This window comes from Bufo gargarizans, chromosome 8 (genome assembly GCF_014858855.1).
Source record: "Bufo gargarizans isolate SCDJY-AF-19 chromosome 8, ASM1485885v1, whole genome shotgun sequence".
Lineage (NCBI taxonomy): Eukaryota > Metazoa > Chordata > Amphibia > Anura > Bufonidae > Bufo > Bufo gargarizans.
In genome coordinates, this window is record NC_058087.1 from 38,628,481 (window position 1) to 38,653,222 (window position 24,742).

Below are 24,742 nucleotides of genomic sequence, written 5' to 3' on the forward strand. Positions count from 1 at the left end.
GTAAACGATTCCGCCCCCTCCCCACGTCATAATCTACCTTCTAGAAATGCCCCGTCCTTCTTCCTGTCGGCGGCCAGAAAACTCGCGCAGGCGCAGGTCTCACTGGGCATGTGCTGAGCCCAGTGATGTAACCTGAGCGCTGTTGCCTTGAGGAGGTTGATAATCGCGCAGGCCGCAGGCGGAACTGCGCCTGCGCGAGTTTTCTGGCCGCCGACAGGAAGAAGGACGGGGCATTTCTAGAAGGTAGACTATGACGTGGGGAGGGCGCGGAACCGTTTACCGGGCTGTGGGAGGTTATTTGAGGATCAGGAGGCGTTCTTGGGCACTTCAAGGGGGTGTCACTGGGCACCGGAGAAGAAAAAAAACGCTTTTATATCAAAAGGACAAAACAAAATAAAGTAAAAAGAAGACTGCTGGAAATAAGGTACTTTAGTGAACATAGCGGTGGTGACAGCTTAAAATGGTAAAAGCAGGTGACAGATTCCCTTTAAGTGCTTGAATTTGAGCCAGAACATAGAGGAAGAATGTATTAAGACTGGTGTTTCATATGTGTGCTGGAGTAAGTGCAAATTTATTAAGGGAACTAAGCCTCTTACAGAGCATCTGTCAGCAGATCTGTCCCTATAACACTGGCTGACCTGTTACATGTGCGCTTGGCAGCTGAAGACATCTGTGTTGGTCCCATGGTCCCATGTTTATATGTACATCGGGTAGGCCGGGTAATCGGGTAGACCGATTGTCTCCGGCATAGGGTCCATTACTTCAAATTTGTCCCAGTATTTGGATCGAATATTGCAGCCCTATGTTGGGGACACTCCATCACATTTGAAGGATACTACAAAGATAATGTGTTGGAAAAAATGGTTTGTCAACCTCATTGGATTCTGGCGACTTTGGATATTAGTTCACTATATACATGCATTGGCCACAAACAGGGAATAGATGCCATATCTAAAATCTGGGTCCAAGCAGGATAATTAAAACAGGAACAGATTGAATTTATATTAGAAGGGATTCATTTTGTCCTTTATCACAATTATTTTTATTTTTATTCCAATTATTATTTGCAGATAACAGGTACAGCCTTGGGCACCAGGTTCGCCCCCAGCTATGCCAATTTGTTTATAACAGCATGTTAGCAAGATTTCATCAATCTCAAGCTGGGGATGAGCCTGGTGCTCTGGCGAAGGTATATAGATGACATCTTGATTATATAGAGCGATTCACATTGAGCATTAATAGAATTCATAAATGGGATTAATACATACCAAAAGGAAGTAGCTACGAACAGTTTCATTTTGAATACGAGTTGCCATCTACCGAGATGGCTTTTAAATGTTATAAAAAAAGCCAATTCTGACGTTTAAAAAGGAACTTTACTCAAACACAGCAATTTGAGAAAGAAGCTGAAACATTTTTGGAAAAATTATATCCATTAGAATTACTTGATAAATCATTGGACTCAGTGAGAAATATGGACAGAATTTTTTTTTTTAACCAAACCGAATGTAAAAAAAAAATAATTGTGACAGACTCTTGTAAGATAATATTGCCATTTAACACTAAGCATAAAAAAGTGACTAAAATCATTCAAAAACACTGGCATCTTCTAAAAGAAGATATAATATTGGGGTCTATAATTCCTACTCAGCCCCCAATAGTGTACAGTTGAGCGCCTAATCTGGGCTTACAAACAGCACCGACCATCAAAAATAATAATAAGAGCCCAACCACGGTAAATTGGTTAAACCTAAAGGGTTTCTACAGGTGTGGTTTCTGTCAAAATTGCAAACAGACAAATTTTCAAAGAAAAATAACAGTACAATCAACAACAAACCCCTCCAGACCAGCTCCGTAATAGTACAGCTCAGCGGGACGTGACTTGCCGCCCAGCACCGTACTATTACAGCGGGCTGATCGGGTGGGTGCAGGAGCTGCGCCCGCCCAATCAGCGGCAGGGGTGCGGCAGTGACTGATAGCCAGACCCCTGCTGTATGCGCTGGCATTAGTGAAAACACTGATGCCGGCGCATTAACCTTTGATGTGCCGCGGTCCGCGCTGACTGCGGCACGTGCGATGTATGGGGAGGGAGGGAGCAGCCATCGGGTCCCCGCGCTGCTGTGATGGGGACACGATGGCAGCGAAGGCAGCCCTATGCCTTACTTAGGCATCGTGGCTGCCTTCCGTGCCAGCCTGTGAGATCTAGCCCCCTAGAGTGGGACAAAAAGTCCCAGAGTGGGACAAAAAATTAAAAAAAAAAAAAGGTAAAAAAATAAAGTTTTACAAAAAAAAAGTTTCAAGTCCCAGTGTGTCCTTTTTCCAAAATAAAGTAATAAAAAAAAAAATTGGGAAAAAAGAACAGTAGACATATTATAAGGTATCGCCACGTCCGTATCGACCGGCTCTCTAAAAATATCACATGACCTACATCACTAAAACTGCAACACCAAGCAATCAAAAAAGGCGTATGCCCCCCAAAATAGTAACAATCTAACCGTCACCTTATCCCGCAAAAATTAGCCCCTACCTAAGACAATCGCCCAAAAAATTCTAAAATATGTCTCTCAGACTAAAACATGATTTTTTTTGTTTCAAAAATGCTTTTATTGTGTTAAATGTAAAAAGTAAATAAAAAGACATATTAGGTATTGCCGTGTCCGTAAGAACCTGCTCTATAAAAATACCACATGTCCTAACCCCTAAGGTGAACACTGTAAAAAAGATAAAAATAAAAACGGTGTCAAAGCCATTTTTTGTCACCTTAAATCACAAAAAGTATAATAGCAAGCAATCAAAAAGTCATATGCACCCCAAAATAGTGCCAATCAAACTGCAATCTCATCCCGCAAAAAATTATATCCTACCTAAGACAATCGCCTAAAAACTGAAAAAACTATGGCTCTCAGACTATGGAGACACTAAAGCATGATTTTTTTTGTTGAAAAAATGATATAATTTTGTAAAACTTAGGCCTCATGCACACGACAGTTTTTTTTCACGGCCCGCAAAAACGGGGTCCGTGGGTCCGTGATCCGTGACCGTTTTTCCGTCCGTGGGTCTTCCTTGATTTTTGGAGGATCCACGGACATGAAAAAAAAGTCATTTTGGTGTCCGCCTGGCCGTGCGGAGCCAAACGGATCCGTCCTGAATTACAATGCAAGTCAATGGGGACGGATCCGTTTGATGTTGACACAATATGGTGCCATTTCAAACGGATCCGTCCCCATTGACTTTCAATGTAAAGTCTGGAGTTCTGTTATACCATCGGATTGGAGTTTTCTCCAATCCGATGGTATATTTTAACTTGTAGCGTCCCCATCACCATGGGAACGCCTCTATGTTAGAATATACTGTCGGATATGAGCTACATCGTGAAACTCATTTCCGACAGTATATTCTAACACAGAGGCGTTCCCATGGTGATGGAGACGCTTCAGGTTAGAATATACAAAAAAACTGTGTACATGACTGCCCCCTGCTGCCTGGCAGGTGCTGCCAGGCAGCAGGGGGCAGACCCCCCCCCCCCCTGTTTTTAACTCATTGGTGGCCAGTGGGCCCCCCCTCCCCTGTTGTTAACTCGTTGGTGGCCAGTGTGCGCACCCCCCTCCCTCCCTCCCTCTATTGTTTTAATACATTGGGGCCAGTGTGCGCGCGCCCCCCAACCCCCCCTCTATTATTTTAATACATTGGGGCCAGTGTGCGCGCGCCCCCCCAACCCCCCCCCCCCCTCCCTCCCTCTATTGTTTTAATACATTGGGGCCAGTGTGCGCGCGCCCCCCCAACCCCCCCTCCCTCCCTCTCTCTATTGTTTTAATACATTGGGGCCAGTGTGCGCACCCCCCCAACCCCCCCTCCCTCCCCCCATTGTAATCATCATCGGTGGCAGCGGAGTAGAAGATTTTCATACTTACCTGGCTGCTGGCTGCTGCGATGTCTGCGTCCGGCCGGGAGCTCCTCCTACTGGTAAGTGACAGCAATGCGCCGCACAGACCTGTCACTTACCAGTAGGAGGAGCTCCCGGCCGGACGCAGACATCGCAGCAGCAAGAAGCAGGTAAGTATGAAAATCTTCTACTCCGCTGCCACCGATGATGATTACAATAGAGGGAGGGAGGGGGGGGGGGGGTTGGGGGGGTGCGCACACTGGCCCCAATGTATTAAAACAATAGAGGGAGGGAGGGAGGGGGGGTTGGGGGGGCGCGCGCACACTGGCCCCAATGTATTAAAACAATAGAGGGAGGGAGGGGGGGGGTTGGGGGGGGGCGCGCACACTGGCCCCAATGTATTAAAAGAATAGAGGGAGGGAGGGAGGGGGGTGCGCACACTGGCCACCAACGAGTTAACAACAGGGGAGGGGGGGGGGGGGGGCCCACAATGATATTCAAACTGGGGAGGGGGGGGGGGGGTCTGCCCCCTGCTGCCTGGCAGCCCTGATCTCTTACAGGGGGATATGATGGGGTTAATTGTACTATCATATCCCCCTGTAAGAGATCGGGTGCTGCCAGGCAGCAGGGGGCAGTCTTGTACAAAGTTTGCAGTGTATTCTAACTAGAAGCGTCCCCATCACCATGGGAACGCTTCTGTGTTAGAATATACTGTCGGAAATGAGTTTTCACGAAGTGAAAACTTAGATCAGAAAAAGCTTTTATGCAGACGGATCTTCGGATCCGTCTGTATGAAACTAAAACCTACGGCCACGGATCACGGACACGGATGCCAATCTTGTGTGCATCCGTGTTCTTTCACGGACCCATTGACTTGAATGGGCCCGTGAACCGTTGGCCGTGAAAAAAATAGGACAGGTCCTATTTTTTTCACGGCCAGGAAACACGGCTCACGGATGCGGCTGCCAAACGGTGCATTTTCCGATTTTTCCACGGACCCATTGAAAGTCAATGGGTCCGTGAAAAAAAACGGAAAACGGCACAACGGCCACGGATGCACACAACGGTCGTGTGCATGAGGCCTTACATACATAAAAAAATGTTGACATATTAGGTATCGCCACATCCGTAAGATCCTGCGCTATAAAAATACCACATGACCTAACCCCTCAGGTAAACACTGTAAAAAAGATAAAAATAAAAACGGTGTCAAAAAAGCCATTTTTTGTCACCTTACATCACAAAAAGTGTAATAGCAAGCGATCAAAAAGTCATATGCACCCCAAAATAGTGCCAATCAAACCACAATCTCATCCCGCAAAAATGATACCCTACCTAAGACAATCGCCTAAAAACTGAAAAAACTATGGCTCTCAGACTATGGAGACACTAAAACATGATTTTTTTTGTTGCAAAAATGATATAATTTTGTAAAAAAAGTTGACATATTAGGTATCGCCACATCCGTAAGATCCTGGTCTATAAAAATACCACATGACCTAACCCCTCAGGTGAACACAGTAAAAAAAAAAAGTGTCATAAAAGCCATTTTTTGTGCCATACAAAGTGTAATACCAAGCGATAAAAAAGTCATACGCACCCCAAAATAGTATCAATCAAATGGTCATCTCATCCTGCAATAAATGAGACCCTACCTATTACAATCGCCCTAAAAATTCAAAAACTAGGGCTCTCAGAATATGGAGACACTTAAACATGATTTTTTTTAAATTAAAAAATGCTGTTATTGTGTAAAACTTAAATAAAAAATAAAAAAGTATACATATTAGGTATTGCGGCGTCTATAAGAACCTGCTGTATAAAATATCACATGACCTAATCCCTCAGGTGAACACCGTAAAAATAAATACAAAAGTGTGTCAAAAAAGCTATTTTTTGTCATCTTACATAACAAAAAGTGTAATACCAAGCGATCAAAAAGTCATACGCACCCTAAAATAGTACCAATCAAACCATCATCTCATATCGAAAAAAATGAGCCACTACATAAGACAGTCGCCCAAAAAATAAATAAAAACTATGGCTTTCAGAATATGGAAACACTAAAAAATATTTTTTTTCAAAAATGCTTTATTATGTAAAACTGAAAGAAACAACCAAACAAAGTAGTCATATTTGGTATTGTCGCGTCCGTAACAACCTGCTCTAGAAAAATACCACATGATCTAACCTGTCAGATGAACATTGTAAATAACAAAAAATATAAACGGTGCCAAAACAGCTATTTTTTGTTACCTTACCTCACAAAAAGCATAATATAGAGCAACCAAAAACTATATATACCTTAAAATAGTACCAACAAAACTGCCACCTTATCCTGTAGTTTCCAAAATAGGGTATTTTTTGGAGTTTCTACTCTAGGGGGTCTTCAAATGTGACATGGCAGATTAAAATTATTCCAGTGAACTCTGCTTTCCAAAAACCACATGGCGTTCCTTTCCTTCTGCGCAATGCCATGTGCCCGTACAGCAGTTTACGATCACATATGGGGTGTTTCTGTAAACTACAGAGTCAGGGCAATAAATATTAAGTTTTGTTTGGCTGTTAACCCTTGCTTTGTTAGTGGAAAAAATCTATTTACATGGAAAATCTGTCAAAAAGTAAAAATTTAGAAATTTCATCTCCATTTTCCATTAATTCTTGTGGAACACCTAAAGGGTGAACAAAGTTAGTAAAATCAGTTTTGAATACCTTGAGGGGTGTAGTTTCTAAAATGGGGTAATTTTTGGGTGGTTTCTATTATGTAAGCTTCACAAAGTGACTTCAGACCTGAACTGGTCCTTAAAAAGTGGGTTTTGGAAGATTTGCTTCTAAACTTCTAAGGCCCCTTTCACACGGGCGAGTATTCCGCGCGTATGCGATGCGTGAGTTGAACGCATTGCACCCGCACTGAATACCGACCCATTTATTTCTATAGGGCTGTTCACATGAGCAGTGATTTTCACGCATCACTTATGCGTTGCGTGAAAATCGCAGCATGCTCCTCTTTGTGCGTTGCGGTGCGATAATCCACGCAACGCAGGCCCCATAGAAGTGAATGGGGTTGCATGAAAATCACAAGCATTCGCAAGCAAGTGTGGATGCGGTGCGATTTTCACGCACGGTTGCTAGGAGACGATCGGGATGGAGACCCGATCATTATTATTTTCCCTTATAACATGGTTATAAGGGGAAATACTAGCATTCTGAATACAGAATGCATAGTCAAATTGCGCTGGAAGGGTTAAAAAAAAATAAAAAAAAATTTAACTCACCTTAATCCACTTGCTCGCGTAGCCCGGCATCTCCTTCTGTCTTCATCTGAGCTTTGTGCAGTAACAAGGACCTTTGGTGACGTCACAGTCATCACATGATCCATCACCATGGTAAAAGATCATGTGATGGATCATGTGATGACCGGAGTGACGTCATCACAGGTCCTGTTCATGTATTTAATGCTCATCCCAGGTCCTGTTCAGCAAAGGAGCCAGAAGGAGATGCCGGGCTACGCGAGCAAGTGGATTAAGGTGAGTTAAAATTTATTTTTTCTTAACCCCTCCAGCGCTATTTTACTATGCATTCTGTATTCAGAATGCTATTATTTTCCCTTATAACCACGTTATAAGGGAAAATAATACAATCTACAGAACATCGATCCTAAGCCTGAACTTCTGTGAAGATGTTCAGGTTTGGGTACCAAACACGCGCGATTTTTCTCACGTGAGTGCAAAACGCATGACAATGTTTTGCACTCGCGCGGAAAAATCGCGGGTGTTCCCGCAACGCACCCGCACATTTTCCCGCAACGCCCGTGTGAAAGGGGCCTAAGCCTTCTAACTTCCCCAAAAAATAAAATGGCATTCACAAAATGATCCAAACATGAAGTAGACATATGGAGAATGTAAAGTAATAACTATTTTTGAAGTTATTACTATTTATTATAAGAGTAGAGAAATAGAAATTTGGAAATTTTCTAATTTTTGGTATTTTTTTTTATAAATAAAAATGGAATATTTTGACTCAATTTTACAACTGTCATGAAGTACAATATGTGACGAGAAAACAATCTCAGAATGGCCTGGATAAGTAAAAGCGTTTTAAAGTTATTACCGACATAAAGTGACACATGTCAGATTTGCAAAAAATGGCCTGGGCAGGAAGGTGAAAACTGGCCCGGGGTATCGATAAAGACAATTCATAAAATGATAGTATCCAGTGACATTTAATAAATGAATCAGATGGATTCAGCATGATTCAGTCCAAAGATTAACATGTACTACAAATGGTTTAAAAGCAGGCTGTTCGGTCCCAGCAGCCATCTATTGCCTTTTTACCACTGAGGAAGGAACTACGTGTTCCGAAACGCATCTGGCGGCATTACCGCTTCGGACAGTGTGAATGAATATCCATCCAGAACACAGCGCACAGTCAGAGAACAACTTGGCGTCCCGGTGAACTCAATGTGCATGCGCGAAGAGACGCTCAGTGAAGGAGCGATACAATTGAGAACAACATAACCAGAGATCGGGTGAGAGCACAATAACGCCGATCTATTGTGGATACGTGAGTAACAGTTATACCACATGCCGAATAAACAAACTGTGAGTTGAGAGCTTCACATTATGGCTTTATATCTATATGAGAAACGAGCCATTTAACACGGGGCAGTACGTGGTTCACGCTACAATTGATATATACGAAGTACTACAGAGCATTATCCAATATTAATAAAAAAATATTATTCCTATTTTTACTTTGACTTTTATATTGGAATACATGTGTGAGCTCCGCATCCAAGGGACTTGATCATGAAATAGATGAGATGTATTTTTACGTGTTTCTGAATCATGTGTTTTGTGGAATTATGTGTTTAGATTTTATAGGTGTATTTTTTAATGAATTAGAATATTAAATAGTGTAATTATGTGCAAATTCATGTGAGCCAGCCATTGTTGTCTACCATGTTCATATGTGCCCACATGCATGTTTTAATATATGCTAATGAACCTCTAGGAGCAACGGGGGCATTGCCATTACTCCTGAAGGCTCTGCTCTCTCTGCAACTGCTGCGCCTTCTGAACTTTGATTGACGGGACAAGGCAGGCATGATGCAGTTTTCACTGCCTGGCCAATCAAAGTGCAGAGGGCACGGCAGCTGCAGAGAGAGCAGAGCCTCTAGGTGTAATCACAACGCCCTTGTTGCTCCTAGAGCCTCATTTGCATATATTAAAACATTTTTTTTTTCTCAGTAATGCGGGCACATATGAACATGGGACCAGCACAGATGTCTTCAGCTGCCAAGTGCACATGTAACAGGTCAGACAGTGTCATGGGTACCAATCTGCTGACAGATGCCCTGTAATAAACTCAGCGCATCTTCAGGAAGTCCTTGCTCCAGAAAAGTAAATCTATACCGGCTTTGAGCTGGCTTAGACTTGCGCTATAATGTACTCAAGTTTATGATTTTAGTAAATCTCATCTGCTTTCCAAAATTGGTGAGAGCAACATAAAAATGAAAAAATGCAACTTGTATTACATGATTCATCAAATGCTTGGTTGAACCTGATGGACATATTGTCTTTTTTCAATTATGCTCTGTAATTATGCTGCTACTTACGTTTTTTCCCCATCCATATGTGTATAGATCGCACTATATAGGATTTTACCTTGAAGACACATCAATGCTTCCAAGTCATCAAGATGATATGTGACCACACCGGTCCTACAGCCACCCATCATAGGTGCAGTCATATTTACCAGCCTGAATACAGGTCGCACTCTTTTCTCTCTTCTCTTTAACTTTCTTGTATCTCCTTGCACCGAGCCATCCTTTGGTATAGGCCTGCATCACCACTACCCGTCCGATGACTTCCCGCAGTAAGAGGTTTAGCTGTTCCACGTGGTAGTATTTCAGGAAAACCTTCAACAGAAAGACAGTTATGAAGGGCAAGGTTTTCGTGTTCACCCCTCACATGTAGACTCATCTGAAGGCAAATATACTGCTTATTACTATCACACTGGTAAAACACATGACATAAGCCGATAGACCCTATAGCTGATTAATGTATGCTACCCCAGCGTCCGTGTAAGATGGAGCAGCTTGTCGCTCGCTGCTCTGGAGGTGACTGGAGTAAGGTTGACCAATGCTTGTGGATATGTAATAGTTGTATTGCGCTGCCTTTGATGAGAGGTTTTGGTTTAAAGGGAACCTGTCACATACATCATGGTTAGAGATGAACGAAGTATTGTAAAATTCAATTAATCTGCTTCGCCGAATTTTACAAAACAATTCTCTTTGTGATGAATTACTTCGTAACGAAGTGCATTGCTTTGGAAGTAGTGGGTGCAATGATTGCACAGCTCCCCGTCATTGTACCCCTCAGATGCCGCGTTCATAGCTGATCATCGCATCTGACAGTTATAACACAGTGTAAAAAATCAAATCATACTTACCTCTTCCATTTGATCACAACAAGCCGGCCACCGCAAAATCTCACACGGCCTGTGATGACGTCATCACATCGGCCAGCGTGGTGACGTCATAAGTCACTGCACACAGTATTTGGTGCGAGATCTTCAATCAAGATGACGTTGGCCGGCTCTTTGCGATCAAATGGATGAGATAAGTATGATCTTTTTTTTTTTTTTTTGTACCGCCATTCAGGCAAAATCAATTCACTACCATGAAGCACCAGGAAGTTCAGCTTTGTGGCGAATTGAATTTTCCCTGAAATTCGGATTCACTCAACACTAATTATGGTATTTGAGCTGCAGGCAGCATGTTATAGAGCAGGAGGAGCTGAGCAGATTGCCGTATCGTTTTGTGGGAAAAGATTCAATATATTCAAGATTTATATATTTTTTTTCATTTATATTCCTGCTCATTCTCAGTTGTGAAGTCCAGGGGGCGGTCCTATCAGTGATTGACAGCCTTCCTTCTATGACTGTGTATACAGAGATAGCTGTCAATCACTGATAGCCCCACCCCCTGGACTTTAAAACCCAGAATGAGCAGGAATTTAAATTAGACAAAAATATGTTATACTGATTGTTTTGCCACGAAACTGTACAGTATATCAATCTGCTCAGCTCCTCCTGCTCTATAACATGCGGAAAACCCAGGATCAACATGACAGGTTTAAATCTCTTTTTAAATATGTTTTTTTATTTATTTTTTAATCTGTAACCACCAATTTTTTTACTAAAATAATGTGTGTGTGTGTGTGTGTGTGTGGGGGGGGACGACACAGGAATGGTCTATGAGCTCTAGAGTCTGCCGACCAGCACCCTTGGAGAATGGGTGTAAATGGACTACTTTCCATAAAAGTGGCTGTGTGAATAAGTTAATTTTCCGTTTCTGGCTATTCTCATTAACGAGGCTAAGGCTACTTTCACACTAGCGTTCGATCGGATCCGTTCTGAACGGATCCGATCATAATAATGCAGACGGAGGCTCCGTTCAGAACGGATCCGTCTGCATTATTTTGGCATATAAAAGCTAAGTGTGAAAATAGCCTCGGACGGATCCGTTCAGACTTTCAATGTAAAGTCAATGGGGGACGGATCCGCTTGAAGATTGAGCCATATTGTGGCATCTTCAAACGGATCCGTCCCCATTGACTTACATTATAAGTCTGGACGGATCCGCACGCCTCCGCACGGCCAGGCGGACACCCGAACGCTGCAAGCAGCGTTCAGCTGTCCGCCTGTCCGTGCGGAGGCGAGCGGAGCGGAGGCTGAACGCCGCCAGACTGATGCAGTCTGAGCGGATCCGCATCCATTCAGACTGCATCAGGGCTGGACGGAAGCGTTCGGGTCCGCTCGTGAGCCCCTTCAAACGGAGCTCACGAGCGGACCGACGAACGCTAGTGTGAAAGTAGCCTAAGATGTAATACCAAATACAGCCAGTGGACAAGAGTGGCGATACAGGAACTACACATTGTCCGGTGGATGGAGTTTGTCACCGCAGTGTTGCTCCCATTGCAGTTACCGGCTCCATCCACTACACACACAACAGACAGAACTGGGAATTCCAGTGCTGAAGCTACTTGGAAACAACTGATCGGCTTGGGTGAGGGGTGTCAGACCCTCGCCAATCAGATATTGGTATCCTTAATCCATCAATAGTAAAATCCTGGAATACCCCTTTAAGACAAAGCTAGGAGGTATTTTGTGAGCAAATAAAATCTGTAATTTCACGCCTTCTGGGAGTCTGTTGGCTGGTGTGGAGTCTGGTGGGATTTCATTTTTTGACTAGTTGCCTTCAGCTGACCTGTTAAGCATTCATGGCAAGTGGTTAATTGCATGAAAGCTGTGGTTACATCTTGTCATTATGTTAATCCGTACAATGATGTTAATGCCATCTGACCTAATGCTTAATTGACAGTCCGTGAAATGTGATAGGATTGATCCATGCTGTCTTTTATAATTTACTTATTTTAGCGAAACAGTAAAAGTATTGTAGAAAAGTTCTCAAAATCTGACGTCTCTATTTTAGACCTTGTGTGGATTCAGAATATGCTGCATAGGATGCCCTATTGCCATAGTAAAGCACTGGTAAAAGAAAACACACATATTTTGTTAGGGGGCTCTTAATGTCACAGAAAAATAGCTGCAGATTTACCTTCGTTCTTCCAAGAACCCACTTTTCAAGTTTAGCTTTTTCTAGAATTGCAGTACAACTTTCTTTCGTCGGTGGAGGATTCTGATGAGCTTTGAATGCAAGGTAATAATACCTAGAAGAAGATAAGAATAATAAAGAGCTGCAAAGTAATAGAAATAAAATACCCTGTTACAAAGGAACATTAAAATGTCACATTTCCTAGATTCCACCATGCAGCAGAGGAACCCTATCATATTAGTGTTAATAAATATACAGTATAAACAAAATAAACAAAAATAGTGCAGGTAACTCTTTTTATTATATATACACACACATATAATTAAAGCGGTTGTGTTACTTCAGCAAGTTTATCATGTAGAGAAAATTAATACAAGCCACTTACTAATATATCGTTATTACCCATATTGCCTCCTTTGCTGGCTGGATTCATGATTTCTATAACATTATACACTGCTTGTATCCATGGTTACGGCTACCCTGCAATCCATCAGCGGTGGCCGGGCTTGCACACTATAGGAAAAAGTGCCGGCCTCTCTGGTGCTTTTTCCTATATTGTGCAAGCACGGCCACCGATGCTGAATTGCAGGGGGGTCTGTAACCATGAAAACTAGCAGTGTATAATGTGATGGAAAAATGAATCCAGTCCGCAAAGGAAGCAATATGTACAATCACAATATAGTAGTAAGTGCCTTGTAGTTTCTGTACATGATTTGCCGAAGTGAGACAACCGCTTTAATACCAATTCAAGAGATACATATGAAAGGCAACAGCATTACATGTCGTAGTTTTAGGCCCCTTTCACACGAGCGAGTTTTCCGCGCGGGTGGAATGCGTGACGTGAACGCACAGCACCCGAACTGAATCCTGACCCATTCATTTCAATAGGTCTGTGTACATGAGTGTTGTTTTTCACGTATCAGTTCTGCGTTGCGTGAAAATCGCAGCATGTTCTCTATTCTGCGTATTTGACGCAGCCCTGGCCACATAGAAGTGAATGGGGCTGCGTGAAAAACGCATTGCATCCGCAAGCAAGTGCGTTTTTCACTGATGGTTGCTAAGAGATGTTGTTTGTAAACATTCAGTTTTTTATCACGCGCGTGAAAAACGCATCAAAACACATTGCACCCGCGCGGAAAAAACTGAACAACTAAACGCAATCGCAGACAGAACTGACTGAACTTGCCTGCAAAATAGTGCGAGTTTCACGCAACGCACCCTGAACGCATCCGGCCCCAATCCGCAACGCCCGTGTGAAACCAGCCGACACAGATGCAAATGTTACTGATTTGACTTTCTTTACTTGCTACAAAGTGAGACCTTGTCCGGGGTCATTTACAAAGGACCCCTGAGAATGGGCCACTTGTCAGTTCCAGTAGTTTAGCTTATAGAGTGCTCATTTGTGCCTGACAACAGAGAAAAGTATTGTGCCTGACAACAGAGAAAACTGTGTGTCTGAGAGTCCTTTCAGCCCCCTGCTCTGCACCGATCCATATGGCGGTATTATGTCAGTTGTGTATACAATATTATGTGGACACTGCCCGGGAGTAAAACTTTTACCTTATTATTAGTACAAGGAATGGCAGTTTTATCTGGGCATCAAATGGGAGCATTGTGTTACCAATGTTTTGCATACTGCCACTATATGGCAGTATTATTAGGCAATCAAATGGATATATAATTTAGACTTTGTATGTCTATATTATTTTACATGTGCAACTTCGAAATTAGTAGATGGAGGATCATAAACTACAGGTGAAACTCAAAAAATTAGAATATTGTGCAAAGTTCATTTATTTCAGTAATCCAACTTAAAAGGTGAAACTAACATATGAGACTCATTACATGCAAAGCGAGATATTTCAAGCCTTTATTTGTTATAATTTGGATGATTATGGCTTACAGCTTATGAAAACCCAAAGTCACAATGTTGAGGTCCCCTTTGCTCAGGGGGTATGGATTAATTATCTGACTAGAGTGTGACACTGAGCCTAGAATATTGAACCTTTTCACAAAATTCTAATTTTAAGCTGCATTAATACAATTCCTTTTAATTTACATTACTAAAATAAATAGACTTTTGCACAATATTCAAATTTTTCAAGTTTCACCTGTACAAGCTGACTTGGACATTAGGAGTGCTTGGGCATCCATTTGGCAAATGAGATTCAATGGTCAATGTAGATAAATGTAAAGTTCTGCATCTGGGCACTAATTATCTACATGCACCATATGTCCTAGAGAGAGTAACACTAGGAAAGTCACTTGTAGAGAAGGATTTGGGTGTACTTGTAGATCATAGTCTATACAGTATCTCACAAAAGTGTGTACACCCCTCACATTTTTGTAAATATCTTATTATATCTTTTCATGGGACAACACTGGAGATATGACACTTTGATACAATGTACAGTAGTCAGTGTACAGCTTGTATAACAGTGTAAGTTTGGTGTGCCCTCAAAATAACTCATCACGCAGCCATTAATGTCTAAACCGCTGGCAACAGTGAGTACACCCCTAAGTGAAAATGGCCAAATTGTGCCCAAAGTGTCAATATTTTGTGTGGCCACCATTATTTTCCACCACTGCCTTAACTCTCTTGGGCATGGAGTTCACTAGAGCTTCACTGGTTGCCACTGGAATCCTCTTCCACTCCTCCATGATGACATCACGGAGCTGGTGGATGTTAGAGACCTTCTGCTCCACCACCTTCTGTTTCAGGATGCCCCACAGATGCTCAATAGGGTTTAGGTCTGGAGACATGCTTGGTCAGTCCAGAACCTTTACCCTCAGTTTCTTTAACAAGGCATTGGTTGTCTCGGAGGTGTGTTTGGGGTCGTTATTATGTTAGAATACTGCCCTGTGGCCCAATTTCCGAAGGGAGGGGATCATGCTCTGCTTCAGTATGTCACAGTACATGTTGGCATTCTTAATTCTCTCAATGAGCATGCAATGTCAATCAGCTGCTCCTAAGATCAGTCGTGTTTTAAACGAGGCATGGACTTGCAGGACAGGGATGTAATATTACCACTTTACAAAGCTTAGGTACGGCCTCATCTGGAACATACAGTTCACTTTTGGTCACCAGACAGTTCATAGAAAGGATGCGCTGGAGCTGGAAAAAGTACAAAGATGAGCGACTAAACTGATAAGGGGCATGGAGGATCTTCCTTATGAGGGTGGATTAAGAAGAGACGTCTAAGGGGGAACATGATTAACTTATATAAATATGTAAATGGGCCACACAAAATATATGGTGATAAGGTAAGGTGCACGGTCTCTGTCTGGGAAAGAAAATGTATGGTCTGCAGAGGTAACAAGGCTTATTCACCATTAGAGCTGTGAGGGCTCATGCACACGAGCATACTGGCTCAGTGCCCATGCTGCGGACTGCAAACTGTGGTCCGCAATTCCCGGACACTGGCCATGTGCAGTCCACTTGCGGATGTGGACCTATTGACTTGAATAGGTCTGTGATCCACAACATACGGCAAAAGATAGAACACGTTCTTTCTTTTTGCAGTGCAGAGGCACGGATCAGAAGCCCATGGAAGTGCTCAGTGGGATTCCGAACCGTGCCTCCTCAGCGTAAAAAGATAGGTGAAGTCCTATCTTCGGTTGTATCTGGCGGATGCATACCTGTTCAAGTCAATGGGTCCGCATCCGTGATATGGAGTGCACATGGTCAATGCCCGTATATTGTGGACCCGTCGTTTCCATTCCGCAGCACAGAGCAAACACACTCGTGTGCATGAGCCCTAAATCTGTGCAATCGTCTACTCCAGGACATGGTAACTGCATGAACAGTGGACATTTAAAAAAAAAAAGGCTTAGATGAATTCTTAGAACAGAATAACATTAATGCTTATAAAAATGGGTAGAATTCTGAATTCCCACTCCTCTTCATTCACATCTCCTCCCATCCCGTGGTTGATCTTGATGGACATATGTCCTTCTTCAGTTGTGCTAACTCCATACCTATGAGATGAGGTGTCTAAAATGGCAAGTGTGAGCGCTGCTTTGCTCATTACTCATCCAATTTCTAACCTTGGCCTTGCAGGTACTGTATATTACATTCACTAGTAAGCTAAGGGCAAGTTCACATCTGCTTTGGAGGCTCCGTAAAAGTCGCGCATGCTTAGGTAGCATTTATATACCAATGGAAAGAAGAACTTTTACATATGACTTGAATTTTTAATAATATCTACAAACAACTTGGTTACGGAGCTTTTAACAATTTCTTAAAATGATCACAGTCTCTCACTGACTTCAGTTTCTACATCCAAAGACATTGACAAGCCCTCTGCTGAATTTGCACACATTATTTTCTGTGTTGAGAGCCATAATTAAAGCTTTGAAATGGTTTCTTTAAGTGAAATATTGGGAATAGATAAATACATTAGCCGGTGATCCATGAAATTCCTCAAATATTCAGAGCAGCAGATCAAATGCTAACCAGATTGACACTTCTTTGTTCATATTCAAAAAACCCATTAGGCAAGAATGAACAAGAGTCAGAGCCTTATGGTAAATCTGAGGATATGAAAGATCCTTAAGCCCGAAACTTAATTGCTACTTTGATCCTTTTTAGTCCTGTACAAACAAAATAGATGAGTTAGCAGCTTTCCTCCTGATACTGCAGACCATGTTTATATGACAATTGCATTTTATAAACTATTAGTGCAGAAAAAAGGAGAAGGAAAAAACATTGGGTATTATTTCAATCAGCCGTCCGGCTTGTGTCTCCTATGTTATTACTTCCAGGTGGTTGTTTCATGGTTGTTATCCACCTAAAAGCATCTATACCTAGTGTACAGTTCAGTGCATACAATGTAGATGCTGCAAAATCTTAAAGGTCTTGTCTGGCAGGTGTTTTATTTATCCCGTTTAAAAAAAAAAAAATTCACAACGGGTTCCAAAATGTAATACATCATCGAACCCCTGGTGCCGACGCATCCCTGGTGACTGCTGTGACTGGCGATAGGTCACATAATGTGTCGAAAGGGCCTAGGAAGCACAGTGGGTTCATGTGCACAACTGCAGCCACTGACTGGCTTCAGTGGTGAATGTCCCAAGCGGCACGTGACCCAGCAGCGATGTGCCGCTTGTTGACATGTTACTGCTGAGGCCAATCATTGGCTGAAGTAATTGGCTAGTAGTAGCAGCTAGTAGTAATAGTGATAATAGTAGTAGTAGCAGAAGTATTAGTAGTGGTATTAGTAGTAGTAATAGTAGTGGTACAAGCAGATGTAATAACAGTGGCAGTAGTAGTAGTAGCAGCTAGTATTAATAGTGATAATAGTAGTAGTGGCAGTAGTAGTAGTAAATCTATTCTCCCAAGATGGGGAGTAAGAGACCCCTTACAAACAAAAAATCACAACAAGACAGACATAACCCCTACAGAGGGGGGGGTATTGGGGTTTAGCGCAGCGTAGGTAGTGCTGCACACCAACACAGGTATCACCCTCCCCAGGCCTATGGAATATATCACAAAGACCTGTGGTGGAAGGACCGAGTGATCCCTAGTGTCCGAATCCCTTGAAGTGGTCAAGGGAACAAACATGAAAAATGGAAAATTCTTACCAATTTTTATGGGCCTCACTTAGCAACCGCGTGTTTATGGGTTAAAGCAGGAGGTAGTCACATGTGGCAGGTAGGTACTTCATCCGATATTCATGGAAGATGGAGAAGGACGTCAGGGGTATCCATACAGTCCGGTATTAGAGTGGCATCAGGAAAGAAACTCACCCTAGTACCTCCCTGCTTGACCTATCCTGGCCCTAGTGACCTAACACGGGGTCCGTGCCCCGCAAGGGGTGGCCCCGTCCGGAACCTTGCCCTGATGCGAAAGCCCTAGGTGACCCTGACAAAGGGTGACTAGGGACAAATTCTATATCTCAATATTAGTATCTTAAATGATTTATGAGATATATACAATTTAAATCACATTATATCTCTACTTGCTTTGAGATATAGAATTTGTCCCTAGTCACCCTTTGTCAGGGTCACCTAGGGCTTTCGCATCAGGGCAAGGTTCCGGACGGGGCCACCCCTTGCGGGGCACTGACCCCGTGTTAGGTCACTAGGGTCAGGATAGGTCAAGCAGGGAGGTACTAGGGTGAGTTTATTTCCTGATGCCACTCTAATACCGGACCGTATGGATACCCCTGACGTCCTTCTCCGTCTTCCATGAATATCGGATGAAGTACCTACCTGCCACATGTGACTACCCCCTGCTTTAACCCATAAACACGTGGTTGCTAAGTGAGGCCCATAAAAATTGGTAAGAATTTTCCATTTTTCATGTTTGTTCCCTTGACCACTTCAAGGGATTCGGACACTAGGGATCACTCGGTCCTTCCACCACAGGTCTTTGTGATATATTCCATAGGCCTGGGGAGGGTGATACCTGTGTTGGTGTGCAGCACTACCTACGCTGCGCTAAACCCCAATAACCCCCCCCCCCCCCCTCTATAGGGGTTATGTCTGTCTTGTTGTGATTTTTTGTTTGTAAGGGGTCTCTTACTCCCCATCTTGGGAGAATAGATTTAGTAAAAGTTAAGTTTTAAATTGTTACTGCTCCCCTTCTTTCCATATTTTCTATATTCAATAAAATTTGTCACATGAAATACCTATGTATTTTTCTGTCCAAACTTTTGTCAGGTTCCATCAGTTCGTATACCTCTAGTTGGACTGGAGCACACTTTTTGCAAAAAGTCACAATGATAAAAATGGCTGAAAATGTAGCTCTGCTCATAAAACATCTGGCTGCCCCTTAGTAAATGCAAACTACCAGGCATAGTGCAAACCACCCAAAAAAATTAACAAATACGTCATAAATTTGGCGCTGTTGCCTGTTCTACAGAGAAAACTGACAAGGTCACTCCATTCTTCTGATGCAGCACGCTTGATACATTACCCCCAAAGTGTCCAACCTGACTTGCAAGATGCCCCAAAGCTATCATACAGCGTGTGCCAATGCGATGAAATTTGGTGCATCTTCAGCCTTCCTGGTCTTGTTTATAAGCTGTCTAAATGTAAGACACCAATAAGACATTGCCCCCAAGCTGGGTTTGGTAACAAAAATTACAAAAATGCATCTTAAAAACCTCATGTGTTCTACCTCGATTGCCGCAGTTTTGAGATTATTTTTCATGATCGGAAAACATTATTGATACAATGTTGCATCTAAGAGACAACTGACATTACAGTAAAGCGTTGTCATGTATTTCTTACCTTTTGAGGAACTCCTCAAATAAAATACGATGTGAATATCCCTGCCTTCGGATATTGACAGTTTCTAGAATCCCTGTGTAGCGCAGTTGCATGAGTACTCTCTCCCGGCAAAACTTCATTGCCTCCCGGTCATCATTTGGCTTAATGCAGCGGACAAAATGAGGCTGCCCAACCACCATTTTGGATAACAAGTCCATAAGGGAATACTATGCAAAAGAGGGAACAGAATACAAATTATTATTAGTTATTTTGACTTGAGTTATTGAAATTTTTATTATTTTGATGACATGGATTAAGGCTTCATGGACATGATCTTCAGATTTTATATGTGCCTTATATAATATCGGCGGTTGGTTTCCTCATTTAGCAGATTAATAGAAATAATTCACCAGCCTGGTATTGGACATTATATGTGAAAAATACATGGAATTACTACAATTATTTCAGGCTACCTACCCTAAAATAAGAAGCCACAGTCTGTCTTTTCATATTAGTTGTTTCGTCCGGATGCCTCATCATTTCCATTGTATCTATCTGATTGCAAAAAATAGAGAATATTTATATGAGGCGGTTGTCCATTCATTCATTCTCAGTAATTTACTATGAATTCATATGGATCAAATGAGAACGTAAGTGCCATCATTAAAAGCAGCCCTCCTAGTGCTTGGCTTGGGCTTGTCACCTAAATATGAGATGGGTGCTCTTTATTAGACAGTGAAAAACAGAATTTTGTAAATCCTCATTTATGACAAAGATATATTTCATATCTGTATACAGCAACATCGCTGGACTGAACTGCCAGATAATTACAGCAATGCAGACCAGGGCCACTGAAGACAAACTCCACCACAAGAGTAAATGCATCAGTTACATTAGAGGTGTATGTGTGATAGTGGCAGTAGTGGTAGTAGTAGTAATAATAGTGGCAATAATAGTAGTAGAATAAGTAGTAGTGGCAGTAATGGTAGTGGCAGAAGTTGTGGTGGTGGTAGCAGTAGTAAAAGAGGCAATAGTAGTAGTAGTGGCAGTAATGGTAGCGGCAGAAGTGGTGGTGGTAGTAGTAGTAATAGAGGCAATAGTAGTAGTAGAATTAGTAGTAGTCGCAGTAATGGTAGTGGCAGAAGTGGTGGTGGTGGTGGTAGTAGTAGTAGTAGTGATAGTAGAAATAGTGGTAGTATTAGCAGAAGTAGTAGAAGTTGCAAAAGTAGTGGTAGCAGTGACAGTAGTGGTAGCAGTAGTAGCAGCTAGGAGTAATAGTGATAATATTAATAGAGGCAGTAGTAGTAGTAGAAGCAGTAGTAGTAGGGGTAGTAGTAGTAGCAGAAGTAGTAGTAGTGGTATTAGTAGTAGTAATAGTAGCGGTACAAGCAGACGTAATAACAGTGGCAGTAGTAGTAGCAGCTAGTAGTAATAGTGATAATAGTAGTAGAAGTGTTAGTAGTAGTAGCAGAAGTAGTAGTAGTGATATTACTAGCAGTAGTAGTAATAATAGCAGTAGAAGCAGACATAATAAAAGTAGCAGTAGTGGTAGGAGTAGTAGCAGAAGCTAGTAGTAATAGTGATAATAGTAGTAGTGGCTGTTGTAGTAGAAGTGACAGTAGTGGTAGTAGTAGTTGCAGTAGTAGTAGTGGAAGTAGCAATAGTGGTGGTAGTAGTAGTAGTACCAGAAGTAGTAGAGTAGTAGTGGTAGTAGCAGCAGCAGTAGTGGTAGCAGTAGCATTAGACGTAGTAGGAGCAGAAGTAGTAGTAGTGGTAGTAGTAACAGTAGCAATAGTAGTAGCAGTAAGTGAAAAATAGTGACAAAAATTAAAGGCAGTGGGTGGATTAATCAATATATACTATTTCCAAAATTTGTTGAGGAGGCCCCATGCGCCCCTTTTTGGGGTACCCTTCCCCCAATCCACCAATACTGACCTTAATACGTCCTGCATTGAGTTGAGGAGGCAGCGATCGAGAAGCCGCTGTCACTCGTGCTCTTGACTGAGCCAGATTACCTGTGGTATAAACGGATATCTTTTAGGTGGAGTCGGCAGCTATTCAGGTTTATTTAAATAGCAACATTTGTGTTATAAGTCAAACCGCGATATACCAATACACAACCATGACTAGTCTTGTAGTTAAGGTAGGGTTTTCACCAGACCCTTCACTTATTCAGAAGGTACAAAATGTTACCTATTTGGACTAGTCTGTGCATTTTAAATCTGGTACTGTTACCTCTTTTTTTCAGTTCAGCATGTCACACTGTGCGGAAGTGTGGGAAAGGGTAGCAATGCTACCGGATGGTGCTAGCGTTTATGGTGTAAAATTGGTGACATGTATGGGGTCACTGTGCTGGCAATTATCGGGTACAGTGGTTGACATTTATGGGGTCAATATTTTGGCATTTATTGGATTACTGTGGTTTTTATGGGGTCACTGTGCTGGCAATTATGGGTTACAGTGGTTGACATTTATGGGGTCAATGTGCTGGCAATTATGGGTCACAGTGGTTGACATGTATGGGGTCAGAGTGCTGGCAATTATGGGTCACAGTGGTTAACAATTATGGGGCACTATTAGGTACAGTGGTTGACATTTATGGGGTCACTGTGCTGGAAATGATGTGGCTAATGGCAGTGATGCCTATTATAAAGGCACTGTGGCTGTCTTTGTTATTGGAGCACTGTGGCTTGCTCTATCATGGGGGATCAGTGGCTGTAAATCATATGCGTGGCCCCACATTGTTTGGGGCAGTTCCCGGGACGTGGCATATTTCTCCAGAATTATTCCACTGCATGGTTGGTAAGGGCCTGCCCTCACTGCTCCATACTACTCATTTACATATGAGTTCAAACTACTTGTTCTGTTAATTAAAGCAACGGTTTTTCGCCTGATTCCTATTCCCTAAAATAGGACCCGTTGGGTTTCCGGTAAGAATGCCGGCTTTCTGCTGGGAGAAAAAAAACCACGGCATGCATTTTTGCCAAAAACTTGATAGAACCCATTATAGTGAACAGGGCTCCTCTCCCAGAACAGACTTCCAGAGTACCTTGCTACAGATGCGATGTGAACCTTGGAAGAAAAGCAGGTGGATCCAGCGAGTAAAATCATATCTTCTTTATTTATTGTCAACTGTTCACATTAAAAGAGGCACATCATGGTCTGGACTGACGCGTTTCAACGGTAACAACGGAGTAATAAATGAATAAGATACAGGCATGGAAGATACAGTACAGGCAACCTGACAGCTGTTATCAGTAATCCATGATTACAACAAATTACAGAAAGAGCATCAGATGTGGCGGGCAGACATAGGAAGAATATTCAAAGTAAATTGCAATGCCGCTCCCTATGTCTGCATGCTACACCGGATTTCTGTAATTTGCTGTAATCATGGATAACAGCTGCCAAGTTGCATCTATATTCCATGCTTGTATTATATTCATTTATGTCTATGAGTAAGACTGTTGTTACAGCTGAAACGCGTCAGCCCACACCAGGATGTGCGTCTTTTAGTGTGAACAGTTGTCAATAAAGAAGATGGGATTTTACTCGCTGGATCCACCTCCTTTTCCTCCAAGTTTCTCCAGGGTGTGGACACAGCTTAGGGTCTGAGCTTTGATTCGACAAACTATTCTCTTGGAAGCTGGACATCCACCACATGTGAGCGATGTGAACCTTGCAATGAAAAAATAAAAATGGGGAGCTCACCAGAATAGAGCCCGACCTGCTACCACCCAATGGCTAATACAATTGCTAAATACACTAGTGGTCGGCTCACAAGTAATCAATTGGGTGTTTATTATTAACACTACATTTGCATAAATAAAAACACAACAGCGCACAACTGTATGTGAATGTGCAACAAAGAGATTAAGCCTTTATACAGGGCCTATACACGTGCTGTATCACACAAGCCAGTACCGGAGCCCTGCATAAAAGTATAATAGCACAAGCTTTCCTAAACTAGTCTAGCCAAATTCACTTATAGGGAGTAGTGTGCTTCACTCCCTATATAGCTGCATTAGATTCTGGTAAAGAGCGCAAATAGCGCAGGACATCCTCTATGAACACAATATAATCACCGGAACTTTGCCATAAAGTGCAATAACGCAGGACATTCCAGCTAAGCCCACTCATAGGGTTTTGAGTGCACTATACCATATACAATTGCACTTAAGTTTGATATTTAAAAAAAGCGCAAATAGCGCAGGCCATTTTTTAGGAACATACTACAGATACGCTCTATAACAGAAAGATCTAAACCAAGATTGAATATCTAGTACTTACCTATCCGATAAATTAGGAATATGATATAGAAAATTGCAGCATATGAACCGTAGGTTGCGTGATGTGAACCTTGCCTAACAATATGTCTCACACTTGCAATTTTATTCATCTTCACTTGCTTTTTTTCCTGCTGAATATACATGATTTCTATTGTAGTACCGCTTCAGTTCAGGAGCCACAAGCCCTAGACTACATCCACATATGCGGCAAGCGTTCCGTTAAATCAGCTCCGCCTACTAAGCACTAAAGTTCTGCATTGTCAGCCTTCAGAGATATGCTTTAGAGCTGTCACCTGGACAGGAACCTGTAGTCACATGGACCATAGGAAAATGTAGTCTTTAAGAGTTTACCTTTATTGGATGGTCTGTGACCTGTGCAGAGGTCATTGTGCAGGGAGAAGGAGGAAGTAAGCTGTGTTCATCCCCTTTTGTAAATGGTGGATCCTGTGATATCTATATAGAGGTGTTACCTTTCATTGTAATCATGCTTGTAGTTATAATGAGATGACTGCTGAGAAATGATCTCTACAGAACAGAAAGCGTGAGCCTAATATGAGGTTTAGTGGCCAATGTGAAAAGAGCAAGATTTCATTTTTGTGTTTTTTTAATATATAGACATGGGAAATAAAAAAAATTTAAATGTTCATTGTGATAAAAGACTATAGTGGGTGGATACAGATAACACCTAATGAGTTGTGACAGATGGAAAACTTAAGTCTGCCACAGCTGACACAC

The 24,742-nt window shown here is 42.3% G+C and overlaps 1 protein-coding gene across 1 annotated transcript in view; it reads right to left on the minus strand.

Moving 5' to 3' along the window:
* MYO3B (myosin IIIB) overlaps nucleotides 1-24,742 on the minus strand; it is a 342,729-nt gene that overhangs the window by 56,287 nt on the left and 261,700 nt on the right. Inside the window, exons 23-27 of the mRNA XM_044304441.1 lie at nucleotides 21,654-21,733; nucleotides 20,196-20,273; nucleotides 19,740-19,945; nucleotides 12,507-12,618; nucleotides 9,641-9,803 (exon numbers count right to left, since the gene is read on the minus strand). Of these exons, the coding sequence (XP_044160376.1) occupies nucleotides 9,641-9,803; nucleotides 12,507-12,618; nucleotides 19,740-19,945; nucleotides 20,196-20,273; nucleotides 21,654-21,733 (639 nt within the window). The remainder of the gene's footprint in view (nucleotides 1-9,640; nucleotides 9,804-12,506; nucleotides 12,619-19,739; nucleotides 19,946-20,195; nucleotides 20,274-21,653; nucleotides 21,734-24,742) is intronic.